The sequence below is a fragment of the Ursus maritimus genome, unplaced genomic scaffold (assembly GCF_017311325.1).
Source record: "Ursus maritimus isolate PB19 unplaced genomic scaffold, ASM1731132v1 scaffold_19, whole genome shotgun sequence".
NCBI lineage: Eukaryota > Metazoa > Chordata > Mammalia > Carnivora > Ursidae > Ursus > Ursus maritimus.
In genome coordinates, this window is record NW_024424341.1 from 52,582,636 (window position 1) to 52,598,856 (window position 16,221).

The window sequence follows — 16,221 nt, forward strand, 5'->3', positions numbered from 1 at the left end:
TGTTGGCCACTGTGAGTGAACAGAATGGACCTGAGGCTCATGGAAGGGCAGGGCTGGTCTGTAGCATCAGAGTTGGTTCTGTGGGTGGGTTGTGGATGGGAAAGAGGATGATGGGGGTGACAGCGAGGGCTCCAGTGTTTTCTCTTCCTCCGAGGGGTTGCAGGCAGATGTAGGAACCCTCAGATATTGGATTCTACCTGGGAGATCTTCAGGCCCCACTTGTCCTTTGGGCGGAAGGTCTGCTCTGCTGGGAAGGACAGACAGATGGCAAAGGATTCTGACACCAGGCACAGGGCTCAGCAAGGAGGAGCTGGGAGAACAGCCCAGGGTTCTGCTGAGTCCTGCTGCCTGGGGGCTCAGCTGGGGCCCGGGAAACAGGAGGCTGTGCTCAGGGGAGCTCCAGTCTGGGTGATGGGTGTGTTTCCAAGGTCAGGCACCAAGGGTCTGAAGTTAATCATGAACCATACCTTCCTTATTGTAGACAAGAGAGGGGCCTGACTCTCAGGGGCCAGGAGGTTCCCCAAGATGCTGGAGCAGACTCCTAGCCTCCCTGAGGCCACCCCCTGGGGCAGCAATCAGCCATGCAGGGAGCTGTAATTGATGTGCCAACAAGTAACATCCAGACATGTGCAAAGGGTTTACGATTCACATGAGAGCAGAATCGGGTTGTCCCTGTGATAGCATTCTGCCTCATTGCATCTTTCTTCTGTAGAATAGAAATGGGCAGCCTCTCCAGCAGTCCCTCATTGCCTCCTCCCTGCTCAACATCTGGGAGGAGCATGCCTGAGACACTGTCCATGGTGCTGATGACCCCCAGCTGTTCCCAGGGCTTGAGAGCCTTGATCTAGTTCAGTCCACGTATTTTCCATTCTTAACAAGGAGCATTACAAACAAGGAAGTGGAGAGGGCTGCAGGGAGTGTGGACTGGCCTCTGTCTCCATCACTCAGGGCAGGGAGGGTGCTGCGGACATCAGTGCAGGAAGTGATCCACAGTCAGATGACCAAGTCCAGGCTGCCCACCAACAGTGTGTAGTGAAGGAAGGTGGTGAACATGGTCTTGAGGGGTGTGGTAGATGGAACAAGGGCCTTTCAGAGATGTTCATATTCTCATGCCCGGAATTTGTGAATCTGTCAATGATAAAGGGACCTACAGATTAAGTTAAGGATCATGGGATGCAATATTATGGTGGTACATCCAGGTGGGCCAAAATAATCACAAGGATTCTTTCTTCTAAGTGACAGAGGAGGGCCCGGGAGGCAGAGCCAGAAGATGTGATGGATGGAATAAGACACAGAGAGACTTCATGTTGCTCTGCTGGCTTTGGAGGTGGAGGAAGGGGCCACAGCCATGGGATGCAAGTGGCCTCCAACAGCTTGAAAAGAAAGGAAACACTCTCCTGGAGCCTCTAGAAGAAACATCCAGATCAGCACCTTGATTTTTGTTCCTTTGCACTGTTAAGCTTGCAATAATTTGGTACAGCAGCGAGAGGAAACTAACAAGAGGTGTCACCTTGTCTAAATGACATAGTGTATGTTGGGATTAGGAGGGTCTTAGAGGTGAATAATGTGCAGGTTGTTTTTCTTACCTCTCATCTCATGATTGACAACACTCTGGCAATGGCAGACACACTTGTGAATGTGGGAGTAGTGCCTTGGTGTTCAGACCACTTTTGTTTGTATGAATGTGGGCACCGTGATGCAAGTGAAACCACACAGGAAGAGCACCCAACCTGGGGCCTCAGGGAAGGACCAAGACCTGCTGGCCCAGGTGTGTGGAGGGGCTGCAGGTGAGACACTGGTGGGAGGAGGCCTGGGGGCCAGGTGGAAGAGACAACTTGTCCCATGGCCATGAGAACCTGGGTGACAGTTAGGATAGGGAAGTCCCCTGCCTCTGACCTGGACACTTATTTTTTTTTTTAAAGATTTTATTTATTATTTATTCGACAGAGATAGAAACAGCCAGCGAGAGAGGGAACACAAGCAGGAGGAGTGGGAGAGGAAGAAGCAGGCTCATAGCGGAAGAGCCTGATGTGGGGCTCGATCCCAGAATGCCAGGATCACGCCCTGAGCCGAAGGCAGACGCTTAACCGCTGTGCCACCCAGGCGCCCCTGACCTGGACACTTATTTGTGGGGAGGAGGTGTGTTTCAGTAAGATCCAGCTCAGGAAGAAAAGTGGACACTGGTGGGAAGTACCAGGCTAGAGGTCAAGGGGAATGCCTGGGAGGGCCAAGCTCAGGGCATGAATTCTGGGTCTTCCCCACTGGGGTGACTCTGACAACCTCTCTCTAAGAAACCCCAGAGGTAGGACATCCTGAAAGCTGGCCTTGGACACAGTGGAGAAACCTTTGGACAGGTGTGTGTTGGATTCTGGATTTGGGGACAGGCAAGTTTACTGGTGAAGGCCACCAGTCAGGGCCCCCATGGCTGGGGGAGGAGGGCCAAGGACTCAGGACACCAAAAGGCTGTGAAAGGGTCCCACACCGGGATGTGTGCCTGCCCACGGATGCTCCTTCCTAGCTCATTTTCCCCATGTTCTGTGCTCCTGACACCCAAACCACATTTATAAACATTGGGAGTGTTTATTGCTTTGGCCCCTGAGCAGTGTGAGGACTGCTGAGCGCTCTCATGGTTTGGCCACAGCTCTGGTGTTCTAGTTAGCATGCTTCCAACACGTCCACACCCCTCACCAGTTCCTCTATCCTGGGGGACTATAGATGGGGCCTTGGTCAACTCAGAGGTCACATTTACCTATGTGACCCAGGAGAGAAAGGACCCAGAGTTTCAGGTGAATTTCTTTTCTCTTTTTCGTTTTTTACACTTTTATTATTATTATTATTATTATTATTATTATTATTATTATTAATTTTTATTTTTATTTTTTTTAGCGTAAACTCTATACCACATATGGGGCTCAAATTCATGACTCCAAGATCAAGAGTTGCATGCTCAGGGTGCCTGGGTGGCTCAGTTGGTTAAGAGTCTGTTTTTGGCTCAGGACATGGTCCCTGGGTCCTGTGATGGAGCCCCACATCCGGCTCCCAGCTCAGTGGGGAGTCTCCTTCTCCCTCTCCCTCTGCCCTTTTCCCCACCTGTGCTCTCTCTCTCTCTCACTTTCTCTCTCTCTCCCTTGCTCTTACTCTCTCAAGTAAATAAATAAAATCTTTTTTTTAAAAGACTTTATTCATTCATTTGACAGAGAGAGAGATAGCTAGTGAGAGAGGGAACACAGGCCGGGGAAGTGGGAGAGGAAGAAGCAGGCTCCCAGTGGAGGAGGCCGATGTGGGGCTCGATCCCAGGACCCTGGGATCATGCCCTGAGCCGAAGGCAGACGCCCAACAACTGAGCCACCCAGGCGCCCCAATAAATAAAATCTAAAAAAAAAAAAAAAAAAGGGGGTTGAACGATCTATTTACCGAGCCAGCCAGGTGCCCCGGATGAATTTCTGCTAAGAGAAATGACCAATCACAAAAAAAGGGCCAAGGAGGGAATGCGTTCTCTTTATTCAGATCCTCTCAGATCATTCCCAGTGGGTCAAAGGTCAGGACACTTTACCTGGGAACCCCCACTTCCTGGGAGATGGGGGCCTTTGTCTTGGGTTCAGGGCAGACTGTGGGGGTCTCCAGAAATTGGGAGGGACCTGACCCTGGCTCCATGTCCCTAAATGTTCTCAGGGCTTAGAGGTCGTCCTCTGGCTCAGGCTGAGGCTCCTGACTCCACCTAGAGTCTGGGGTACAGGAGGGCCCCTGGAAGCAGTTCCCAGGGGAAACTAAGAAGCCATTTCTGCTTTGTGGTTCATCTGGCCATAAATGTTTGTGTTGGGGTGTCGTAATTCCTGTAAAAGAAGAAGAGGACTCAGAGCCCCTGTAAACTCCTTGGAACATATCTGGATGACTTTTAGGTTCTAGGCCCACCTGAACTGCTCTCTGGGAGCCTGGCTGTGTCACAGGTTTCTGTCCCAGGCCAGTGCTTCCTCAAACTACCTCCTGTTCCCCCTTTGCTCTCCTGTTTCCTGAACGTGAAAGCACAGCCAGGGGCAGGCTGGGGAAGATCTTCATCTACCATGGGCTTCGGGGACCAGAGCAGTCATTGCCCACACTCACCTGGTATATAGGAACGGCTGTGGTGGGGCTGGGCAGGGAGTCCTAAACAGGAGAGAATGGGTGTTGGTAGACGGAGAGGGAGGGTCATTTGTCTACAGGAGTGACCAGTTCTGCCTCTTGAACTGCCCTCTCCAAGCCCATTGATCCATACGCCAGTAGCCGACCACAGCCCACTGCACCCCCTGCCCCATTCCTGTTAGCCCAGGACCCCTAGTTGATGCTCCCAGCGCCCACCCTGCCCCTGGTGGACTCCAGGGTTCTCCTTTGGCCATCTCAGGGGAGCGGGGACTACTCAGGACATAGTGGGGGGTGGTCGTGCCCCTGAAGAGGGTCCAGTCCTGGCCAGAACATGGATTGCCTTGTCCTGGCACCTCTGGGGAAAGCAGGGTCTGCTCTGTGTTGCTGAATTGGTCAGTTGCCCTGTCTTGAGCCTGCACAGCCTGGCCCCCCATGGAGAGAGAGGTGGAGGAGGCGGGCCTACCGGGAAAGTGGAACTGCTAGCTGGACCATGGCCTGGGAAAGAGACAGGTGTTAGCATCACGGCTGTGAAGAAGATTGGGCCCACCCTCCCAGGAGGGGACAGGCCCACAGCTCTCAGAGAACCAGGAAAGAAGGAGTACCTCCCGGGGTGGGGGAGCATTTTAGGGTCTAGTGAGGGTCAGGTATTGACCTATGAGCCAAATTCCAGGGTCAGGGAGTATAGCCAGTTGAGATCCCCAGTGTTAAAGCCCTAGAGAATGGGTCAGAGGCTCCAGGGGGTTGACTGCCAGGAGTGGACAATGTGGGGCAGAACTATGGGGCTCACAGTCCACCCAGGCTGAAGAGATACTCACAGGGGGTGGATGCCGGGCCCCAGAGCTCTCGGAGATCACGCTGGCCACTGGACCTAGGAATGATGAGGCTTATGTGTGAGGGTACGGGGAGAGGTCACAGCTCTGGTATTAGAACAGGGGGCAAGCAGATCCTCATTCCAGGAAGGGGTTAGAGATGACCTCTCTCTACCAGCACTATTTAGCAGAGGAAGGGCCAAAGAGAGGGAATAAGGAAAGGCCTTGGGAGCCCAGAGGGGAAGACCCTCAGGATGATGGATGTCTAGGAGAAAGTGTCGTGAAAATGGATGAACGAATAAGGAAAGGAATCAAACATGAAGGATTGTCTGAGTGGAAGGTTCAAGGCTATAGCTGCGTGTGCAGGACACTTGGGGAGCCCTGGGTATGTTGGGTTCCTGAATATGTTGCCCCTGCTGTGGCCAGACCCTCCCCCACTCAGGCCAGTAGATGGTGAAATGCAACACTGGCCTGTCCTCCTCTCCATCCGCCTGGACAAGAGGCATAAAGGATATCCCAGGACCTCTACCAGGCCAAACCCAGGTTCTCTAGTCTCACATATCAGAGACTGTGGTTCCTGCATCTGCCATTTGAGGGATGACCCTATCTGCCCTGTCAAGCTCTTCCACTCTCCATTGTGAGACCTTGACCAGGACCCCCCTCAGATCCTGACGCTGTAAGTCCCCCTCACAGGGCATGTGGACTAAAAGAAACCACGGGAGATGTTGTTTACTGAGTTCTTAGTCCTGTCAGCACTGCTGTAGGTTTGCCAAGTGAACCAGGACAACACTATGGGGCTGTTTTCTAATTGTCCCTAATTTATAACCAAGGAAGCTGTGAAGGAAGCAACCCAGTCAGCAGCTGGTGAGGAAAGAGCCAGAGGGAATAAGAGGGAAAATTCAGGGGGTAGTTGGGAGGCCTGGAAGAGCCAGACCAGAGTCCAAGTTCAGGATGGGGTCCCCACCTGGCCGGAGGTCAGCTGTGGGACAGGATCAGTGTGTGGGAAATTCCATCATACCTTCCAGTCCTTGTGCGGAGCAGGAGACACCCCAGGGCCACTGTCAGTGCCAGTCCAACCAGGACCCCGACTGCAAAGCCAATGATGGACCACACAGGGAGACCTATGGTCCTTCTTCCATCTGAATAAGAAGAAAAAGGTAAGGGAATGAATCCCAAGCCAAATCCGGGGAAGCCAGGAGGGACCGTGGGGGAAGGGACCTGGTTAGGGAGGAAGAAAGGCCATTGAGGTCTGACTGGCATGTGTGTTGTCACCACAGTGTCCCATCTCCTCAGCACCTGAACCATTTCTGTTCCTCACAGTGAAACTGTGGACTTGCTTTAATCCTCACATTGTGCCCTCACCCCCAGGGGCAGCACCGGCATCATGTTCATTTTCCTCTCACATGATGCCTTTTCCCCTTGTCTTCTGTTCCATCATCATTGACGGTCTTAGAGGGATGCCCTTAACTGTCCCCTCAACGCTGATTAAAGAGAATAACATTAGTTGTCTGCCTTTGAGGTTGGCTGTGCGCCAGGCACGTGAGAAATACTTTACGCTTAGCTCTTCTGCTGCTTCCCTGCCCACAAGGGGGCCGGGTGTCATCCCCACTGTGCAAATGAGCATCCGAGTGTGTGAAGGACTTCAGTAAAGACCGAAGATCAGAGAGCTGGCACGTGATCAGACAACACTTAATCCCAATTCCCTGAGACATTACAGCTAGTAACAAAAACATTACTAACAAAAGAACAATAGCTGCTGCATTTCATTGAGCCTGAATCTGTGTATAACACTGTCTCAAGATTTCATCTCATGAATTCATATTAACAACCCTCACAACTGCCCTGAGATCCAGCTGTTCTTTCCAGTTTTAGAGATGAGGAAACTGAGGTTCGGGAGTTTGAGCATCTTGCCTGAGGTCCAACAGCTGGTACATATCAGAACCAAGACGCTAACAAGATTTGTCTAATTCTGGAGAATATTATCCACAGTGATCTAGAGGCTCTGAAGGAGGCTCCCACCTCCTGCAGGCCTGCATTCATTTCACACCCCCTGCCATGAAATAAAAGGGAGGAAGGGGGAGAGGTCGAGGGTCACTCACAGCTCACATCCAGCCTGATGTGGTCCCTTTTGCTGAAACTGACCAGGTTGGAGACCTCACACTCTAATTCCCTGGATCTTCCTTCCTGACAGGGTCTACAGTGAGGGTGCTGTTGTCCTGGGACAGAACCATTCTTTCCACGAGCTTTAGACTCTGGCCATTGAAGAACCAGTGGTTGGAGACCCCAGGATTATTTGTGGAGCAGGTCAGGACCATAGAGTCCTTATGTTCTGTGACTGTGGTGTTGTTGGCCTGGACAAAGGGCTGAGCCATTGGCTCTGTGGAGAAACACAGGAGGTGATGGAAGGAGAATGGGCCTGGGGACTGCAGCCACAACTTCCTCTGAGATGCCAGCCACTCCGAGGGTCCCAGCGAGCTCTGTAAAGGGGCCTGAGAGGATGGCCTTGCTGTCTGTAGAAGGCTGAGTGTCTCTGTTCAGGTGATGATCTGTAAGGAGAGGGCTGTACCTCCCCCTCTGACCCTCTGTCATGTGTCTGCTCTGCCTGGACATCTCTGTAGTATCAGCACCAGGAACCTCTTAGCCCACATGGCCAGCAGCCTCATTATCAGGAGGAATTCTTTCCCATGGACCTATGCGTGATTTTCTTGAACTTTTCTGACTCTAAAAGATCAGGCCTCGTTCCTTATATACCTTTCCATGTATGTTGGGGAAGGAAGATTCGCAGCCCCTCTATGTCTTTCAAGGCAGCTTCACGTAAAGTAGGGAAGGCATTTACACTGTTATAATTTACTAGGGAAGGAGAGCAGACCACCCATTCTTCATAAATTTAGGAATCATAGAGTTTTCAATATACAGGATTTCTCAGTCTGAAGAAGACTTTTACTTCCAGATCTGTGGATTGAATCTCACGGTGAAAAACTTCTGTAGAGCGCTTACTGTATACAGAATACTGGAACCCTTACAAATAGAAGGAAACTAATGCAACATAATAAAGACCTTTCATGAAACGCCCAGAGCTCGGATCATACTTCATGGTGAAACACTGAAAGCATTTCTTCTAAGATCAGGTAGAAGATAAACATGCCACTTTCACCACACGTATTCAACACAGTACAGAAGTCCAGTCCAAAATAATTAGGAGGAGAAAACACAGAATGCAATCAAATTGGAAAAGAATAAGTAAAATTATGTCTCTTTGCAGATGACATGAAATTATATGTACAAAACTCTAAAGAATCCAGAAAACAAATATTGGATTATTAAACAATTTCAACAAATGTACAGGCTACAAAATCAATATACAAAATCACAGTGCTGCTAACAGTAACAGTGAAGTACTCAAAAAAGAAATTAGGAAAACAATTCGATTTACAGTAACATTAAAAAGAAAAAAATACTTAGGAAACAATGAAATACTTAGGAATGAACTTAGTGAGTCAATAGACCGTATATGGAAATCTGTAGAACATTGCTGAAAGAAAGTACAGAGGGCACAAAGAAATGCAAAGACTTCCCATGTCCATAGATGGTGAGACCTAACATTGTTAAGATGACAGTGTTAGCCAAAGAGATCCACAGAGTCAATGTAATTCCTATCAAATTCCTTTTTTTAAGATTTTAAGTAATCTCTACACCCAATGTGGGGCTCAAACCAACAACCCCAAGATCAGGAGTCACATGCTCCACCGGTTGAGCCAGCCAGGTGCCTCCCGAACTAATACTTAAGGAAATATTTTTTATAGAAATACGAATTTCCAAAAATTCACACAGTTTCTCAGGGGCCTCAAACAGCCAAAAATATTTTGAGAAAGAACAAAGTCGGAGAACTCCTACTTCCTGACTGCAAAGCTACAGGACCGATACTAATAAGGATGTGGAATAAAGACAGACACAAAGACCAACGGAATAGAATAAGCACCCCAGAAACAAACCCTGGCACACGTAGTCCAAGGATTTTCAGGTAGGTTGTCAAGACCAATCAACGATGAAAAAGATCTACTCAATAGATGGTGTTGGAAACACTGGATATCCATGCAAATGAATGAAGTTGGACACGACCTTACTGTATGTACAAAAATTAACATAAATAGAGCGAACATCTAAATATATGAGTCAAAACTGTAAAAGTCTAAGAAGAAAACGTAAAGGAAAAACTTATTGAAACTGGAGTTCCCAATGATTTCTTAGATGTGACAACCAAAGCAATGACAATAAAAGAAAAAATAGATGAATAGGATTGCATCAAAACGGAAACTTCTGTGCATCAAAAGACACAATCCAGAGAATGGTAGCACCGGTTATGGAATGAATAGGATATAGGGATGAAATGTATGGCATAGGAAATACAGTCAATGGTATTGTAATGGGGCTGCATGGGGACAGATTAGAGCTCCATTGTGTTGAATGGAACATAACATACAGAGTTGTCCAATCCCTACGTTGTACACCTGAAACTATGCCACATTGTGTGTCAACTAAAGTCCACTAACAAAGAAAATATGAGGGCAACCAACGGATTAGAAGGATACATTTGCAAACCATATCTGCTAAGAGATTAATATCCGGATTATATGAAGGACTTCTGCAATTCAAGAACAACAGAAATGAACTTGACACAGAGGATCCTTCTTCTTCCCCATTTCAAAGCCCCCTTTGACCCATGGGACATTCTGGAGCTGAGAAAACCCCTCCCCACATTCCAGGCTGAACCCAAGGTCTGCCATGACATATCAGAGAGCAAGGGGAGGAAGGGTCTGCTGACATGTAATGGGTGAGTTCAGGGACACATTAGGTATTTGCTTGTGGAAAATATGTTCTTCTAGGCTCTTTTCTGAAAGCCAGACAGACCTTCACCACGACATCAGTTCAGACGCTCCAGGAATCCACTTACCAGAGACTGTGATAGTCTGGACTGTGGTCTTATTGAGGCGAGTGCCAGAGTTAGAGGCGATGCAGGTATAGGCTCCACTATCATTCGCAGTGAGGCTGGGGATAAAGAGCTCCTGTGTGAATGGCTGGGGCCTCCCATTGACAAGCCAAGAGTACCATGCGGGTGGGTTAGAGGCTGCGTGGCAGGAGAGCCTGAGGCTGGCCCCTGGACGGTAGTGAGAGTCTGAGGGGGAAATGGTGGGGGCGTCCGGGCCATCTGGAGCAAACAGAATAAAGCCACACGTGATGTAATCCGAGGGAAGGGGAAGCTCCTGGCCTGTATTAGGCCACAGTGTCCCTCTGAGCTGGGTCTCAACCTTGAGAAACTCTCAACCAGAATCCACGTGTTTTCACTGAGCCTGGGTCTCAGACAGTCACCTGTGTCCCATCATAGGCTGGTGACCCTCTCAGGGAGGAGCAGCCCATCCCCTCCTCATCTTGGCTTAGGCTGGGTCTGCCCACGTTTCCCTGGGATGAGAAGCCATGTCCGCCCTGGGGGTCCAGCTGAGAGTCATGGACTCGGACCCCAGAAGGATGGATGTGGCCTGGCCTCTGGCAGTGTGGATTTGGGCTGGCAGCGTGGGCCAGGTAGGAAGGGAAGTTACTCACAGAGAACATTCAGGGTGAATGGGTCACTACGACCGGCACTCGCTGGGTTCCGGGTCTCACACTCATAGGGTCCTGTGTCATTCCTTGTGACACGGTGTATAGTGAGAGTCCTGTTGTCCAGGGACAGCTTCAGCCTGGCGCTGGCCGGGAGGCTCTTCCTGTTTACTGACCACAGGTAGCTTGTGCTCTGAGTCTGAGGTTCACACGTTAAAACTACAGAATCCGCATTCTCCACGGGGTCAGAGTTGTTGCTTGTGATGTTGGGTTTGGGTAAATCCGCTGTGCAGACAAGAGAGAGAACATTGCCCTGGATGGTACCTGTGATTCCTTCACAAGCATCTTGAATCAGAGTTGGCATCTCTCAGCTCTCAGCCAACCCGAGTCCTTCAAAGCATAAGGCAGGTCTGTGTATCTCAAGACAAACGCATGAGGATCTGAGTCTCCGAGAAAGTAAAGCCCCTGCTCTGTGTGTCTGATGCCACAGGCTTTCTCCAATGTCAATTACAGAGCAGCACTGGGTCGTGGAAGACACAGGACAGAGTCACAGAGGGCCCCAGACCTCTCCTGGCCCTTCCCTGACCTGACAGCCCAGCCTGGGGATGGGGTCTGAGCAGAAAGGACACCCGGGGACACCAGGAATAAGCCCCGAGGTCAGTTCAGTACTCAGCCCCAGGCCCTGCAGGGGGCAGCTCTGCCCCACTGTTTGATAATGAGTGACTTAGGCAGAGACCCCATCCATGGCAGGGCTGAGTCCAATGACCAAGCAGAGAGCGAGGGGATGAGCAGAGAGCAGGGGTGGTAAGGGACGAATGACCCATCATCTCTTCAGAGAGGCGTCCCGGTGCAGTGTCCTGGGAGCTCTGGCCACACAGGCTCCCTGCCCACAGCTGGAGAGATACCCACACTGCTCACTCCTTCCCTCCTAAACAAAAGCAACTGAGTTTGTTACACGTGGACCCTGGGCTGGTTTCAGGTGCAGAGTCGACAGGAGAAGGCAAGTCCTTTGCCTGACACGCAGTGGGACCAACAGCAACATATCAGGAATCAATCTGATCTCAAGTGCCACCCAGGAAAGTGAGAATCGCCACGTGAGGGGCAGCCAGGTCATTCTGCCTCTGATTGTTCATGCAGGTCACATGGTTGTCGAGCAAACACGGAGTGAGCCTCCGTTTGCTCTCACTGCCCACACCTGCATCCCTCCCTCTCATGGAGGAGAGGACGGGGCTGTGTCTGCACACAGAACCCGGGGAACTCTGATCTGCTGTCATCAGTCTCGGTGACCCTGATTCAGTGACTGTGTCTACCTGTGCCTCAGTTTCCCCTTAATACAGTAGGAATAACGATAAATGATCTCTGCTTGCCATCCCTGTGAATTAACCTTTAAACGAACCCAAATCCCTGACCTCAATCTGCTCTGTAGCAGCTGGCCAATCAAATGACACCGTGTCTGCTCCTCTCCACAAGAGAAGACCCCGGGGCCTGATTCTTGGTGCAGGAGGAGCCCCCAGGAGCACTTCTCTGCTCTGTTCCTCCCTGGGGGCGCTGACCTTCCTCTGCATTCCCCCAAATCCCCCACAGCACTTGGCTAACGGACTGGGGACTTTTTACGTGTGTGCTGTCCATGCTGAATCTCAGGTGAAGGACCAGGCTCTGCCCTCCCCAGATGTGGCCTTGAGACTGAGCACTGGCTGCTGAGCAGTTCGGGCAGCCGGGAAGTGGTTGCTCCCAGTCAGCTCCACCCAGGAGCCTAACCCCACCCTGGCACAGACCCCCCCAGGCTCACTAGGATCAGCTGCCCCAAGGCAGTGGTCTGGGCAGGGGCATTCTGGGCTGAGCTCTGGGGAGGATCCCAGGGCCCCTCAGGCCTGGTCCTGACTGGGTCCTGCAGGGTCTTCCTCAGAGGATCCCAGAGTCTGGATCCCGAGAAAGGAATTCCGACCCTAGGAAATTTGTCTCCACTGTGTGTGTCCTGCCCCAAATGCTCGAACCTCAACACGGGATATAATGCCGAGGGGGACGGAGGCCCCGTCCAGGCCTGTGAGTCCCGTGTGTGTGACGTAGAATTCACCCCACCCAACACCAGAGGTGAGAGATGAATTACTCACGGAATACGCGGATTTGTCCTGTTCCTTGTTCCACTTGAGCATTTTTCCTCACGATTTGTAGGGTGTAGTATCCTGTGTCGTTCAGGGTGACTCTCTGGAACAGCAGGGACCCATTGGGGTATATTGTCTCTCTGCCGCTGTGTGCAGGCCCTGGGGTAGTTACTTGTGTGTCTACTACATATAATAGAATTTGATGGCTGGTATTTGCAGTTTCCCCTCTGAACCAGTTACAGCCTAGAAGATCCCCAGGCAGACTGTGGACTCGCAGAAGAACGTCCTTCCCTTCGGCAGCATTGGGCGGCACCGATTCCACAGTGAGTTGGGCAGTGGTGGGCGGGTTCCAGAAGGTTAAGAAAGAGACTAGGAGGGAAGAGAGAAAAATGGATCAGTGTTTGGACCTATGTGTTGGGAGGGAAAGCTGTGGCCCTGGACCCGGAGCAGGTCCTAATGCTCCATCCTTGGGGTGTGGGTGTGTGTGTGTGTGTGTGTGTGTGTGTGTCTCCTGCTGGTCAAGGTCAGGCATGACCACACTACTTCAGTGCTTCTGAACTTAATTTCCTCAGAGTCGAACACTCTTCCTCACATGTCTGTCGCTCACTCCCTTCCTGCCCTCGGATACCTGGTCACACTCAGGGTGTCCTGGGGAGAGACTTGCCCTGACCACCTCCTCTAAAGACCCTCTGTCTTCACGTTCTGACCTTTCCCTGCTCTGTTCCCTTCCTGGTGCTTGTCAGTACCTGACATCACATTCTAGATGTCTCTGCATGTCTGTCTTCCTCCCCACAGAAGTGAGCTCGGGGAGGGCAGGGACTCATCTGATCTGTGCTATACCCCAGTGGTGGGGCAGGCTGCAGACACCCATGGCTGCACGAATGTGCCCCAGTGTCCTCTGCGTCTGGCGTTTATCTGTCAGGATCTAAGGTTGGTGGGAAGGGGCTGGGATTAGGGTCCCTGGTTGTTGTTACCATAAGTTTCCCAAATTCAGTCCTCAGTGATAGGTAACTTGGGAAACAGCCCTTGGCTCACCACTTCCAGATCATGTGATTTTCCTGTTGCTGAGCCGGCTCCGCTGTCCTGCCCTGCTCCCCTGTCCCCTCTCAGAGCCCTGTCTTCCCAGGGAGACCCCACCCTGCCTGTCCTCCCATCCTCCCACCCCTTCCCAGGAATCATCCCTCTCACCTGCCAGCAGGATCTCCTGCCAGGGGAGATGTCCTCGTTGGGTACGGGCCAAGGGGGACTCCATGGTGCCTGCTGCCCGCTCTGTCCCTCCCTCTGTGAGAACAGCTTTTGCTCCAGAAACGCTCAGTGGCACTACTGTCCTGTCCTGTCAGCTCTGCCTGCCTTCCTCTCTCTGTGCTGAGAGGCCTCTGGGGGCAGGAGTTCTGGGCAGGGGTCACGTGGGTGGGGGGCGGGGTCTCTGCCAGGTCCCCTTCCCCCCTTCCCCACCTGTTTCCCATGAATCCCTTGTCCTCTTCTTCCCCTTTCATTTCTGTCTACACTGCGGTTCCCTGGGAACTGCTGAGGCCTCTCCCTCTTCACCTGTGATTTCCCACCATATGCGAGAGTGCACATGCCCTTGTTTGGACAAGCACAAGCCTGTGGCATTGGGGTCCGGTGACCCCCACAGCTCAGGGGCACAGTGCAGGGTCAGCGCCCACACAGCCCTCTCTCCTCCCCTGGTGGCTTTCCCTTCAGAGCAGGAGCCTGGGGGCTGCCTCAGGAACTCTCGTCACAGGGATGTCACCCCCACTGTGCGCTGGAGTCACCTGTGGAACTTTATCAAGACTGTGAACGCCCAGCTGACACCTAGAAATGCTGCTTCAGCAGATGCCCGTCCAGGCTGAGACCCCATGATGTGGGGTGGGGCCACCTCTCCCTCTCCTGTGCCCACGGAGGGTCTGCAGATCCTGTGAAAATGCAGATTCTGACTCAGCAGGTGTGGTGTGGACCCCAGAGTCGGCCCCTATAAGCTCCCAGGTGATGCTGGTCATCCCGGCCCGGGGAGCACACTGTGAATAGCCAGACTGATGGGACCCGGTTAACTTAGAGGATGACCCCTCTCTACTCCCAGTTGGCCTCTGCTGTGTCCTGGATTTGAGTCTGTGGGCACCACATACAGATCCCCAGGGTCCCCAAATCCAGGGGATTATTCCAGAGAAGCCCAGCTGGGTACCAGTCTCCCCAGTGTTCTTACAGGCTCTGGGGGGTTGGATTGACTCCTGGCAACAACGTCCCCGAGATGACTCTGGGGGTGAGAAAGGAGCAGGCCGGGTGATGACTGGTGAGGGACCCAGGGTCCATCCCTTTGTGTCCCCAGCCCGGCCTCTGGTTTCAGGACCAGAGACCCAGGACCAGGTGTCTCAGGAGCTAGTTCTCAGGCGGGAAGGGGGTTTACCTGCGTGTCCTGGGAAGAGAGGAGGTGGTGGGAGGACAGGTGGCTGGAGCTCCCAGGAAGGTTTTGAGGAGACCCTCCCTCTCTGTGTCTGTTGGCTGAACTGTGGCCCAGAGACCGTCCAGGTGCTTCTGAGCATCCTGGGAAGCCCGTGTCCTCTGCCTGGGGGACTTTCCTGTGGTCACCCTGTCTCCCCCGCAAGTGGTGCCAGGCAGGGAATGGGGAGCTGAACAGGGATCCCTGACAGATCAGGATGGTTCTAGGGCCCCAGAAGGAGCGGGTCGGACAGAACAGGCACATGGGAGGGACCCAGAAGGTCTGCTGGAGAAAGGGATGGAAACCAGGCTTCCCCTCCACCTCCTTAGCCAAAGCCAGCTTCAGGGTTTTATGTCTTGTGTGCTGTCTGTATGTCCCTATGTCCCCCCTGGAGGCTATGCTGAGGGGCTGCCAGGGATGCTGACCAGTCTCCAAAGGATGTCAGGGTCCCTGAGCCCTAGGCAGAGGTGAGGGACTGGTCAGCCTGGGTCCTGGTCCTTGTGGGTCCCAGATGACCCGACTCCATCCTAGGGCAGCATGAGCCCAGGGAGAGGACAGGCACTGTCCAGAAGATTCCTGATCCTGTGTCAGGAGAACTGCCTTACCAGAGAGATGTGCTCCCTCAGCTGGGGCTCTATGTCCTGGAGATTTCAAAGAATGACCTAGTAGAGGTCTCTTGAGCTTTGGGGAAAAACCCAGCCTGGGGGACTGAGCACCACAATGCCCTGTCTCCCCATCACAGAGGGCAGAGGGGACGCTTGATTGCATCCAAGTCACCTCTGTCCCTGTCTCTTCTCTGCTCTAGGTTTCCCCCAGGAACCAGGAGCTGGAGCAGCTGCACCCAGAGACTCAGCTGAGGGATCCCAGGGCTGTCTCTGTTTAAGGGGAGGAGATCCTCAGCCCCAGGGAAACACAGGCATATCTCGGTTCTCCTGTCCCGCCTGCCCAGGAAGTTTTTCTCATTCCCCAGGACTCCTTGGGCTGCTGAGAAATCTTCAGGGGGACACAGCAGCTGTCCCCACAGACCAGGGGCCTTCAGGGTGTCACCCCCTGATGTCTTTGGAGGTCAGGGTAGGGCTCTGAGCTCCCCTGGTCATAACTGCACCTGGGCTGGTGATCCAGAATCTGTACCAGGTCAGATCTCTGAGAGAAGAGGAAGGAC

At 52.3% G+C, this 16,221-nt stretch overlaps 1 protein-coding gene across 3 annotated transcripts in view; it reads right to left on the reverse strand.

Moving 5' to 3' along the window:
• Positions 1–3,480: 3,480 nt before the first annotated feature.
• The window catches only part of LOC103680172 (carcinoembryonic antigen-related cell adhesion molecule 6-like), a 28,222-nt gene continuing 15,481 nt past the window's right edge, over positions 3,481–16,221 (reverse strand). Inside the window, exons 1-9 of one of the 3 annotated variants that reach the window (XM_008709701.2) lie at positions 13,811–13,980; positions 12,632–12,991; positions 10,527–10,805; positions 9,880–10,134; positions 5,947–6,067; positions 4,935–4,987; positions 4,583–4,614; positions 4,102–4,143; positions 3,481–3,833 (exon numbers count right to left, since the gene is read on the reverse strand). In XM_008709701.2, the coding sequence (XP_008707923.1) occupies positions 3,768–3,833; positions 4,102–4,143; positions 4,583–4,614; positions 4,935–4,987; positions 5,947–6,067; positions 9,880–10,134; positions 10,527–10,805; positions 12,632–12,991; positions 13,811–13,874 (1,272 nt within the window). In that variant the 5' untranslated portion in view covers positions 13,875–13,980 and the 3' untranslated portion in view covers positions 3,481–3,767. Of the gene's footprint in view, positions 3,834–4,101; positions 4,144–4,582; positions 4,615–4,934; positions 4,988–5,946; positions 6,068–9,879; positions 10,135–10,526; positions 10,806–12,631; positions 12,992–13,810; positions 13,981–16,221 lie in introns of those variants that run through there. The other 2 variants (XM_040634068.1, XM_040634067.1) reach the window with 2 other exon arrangements.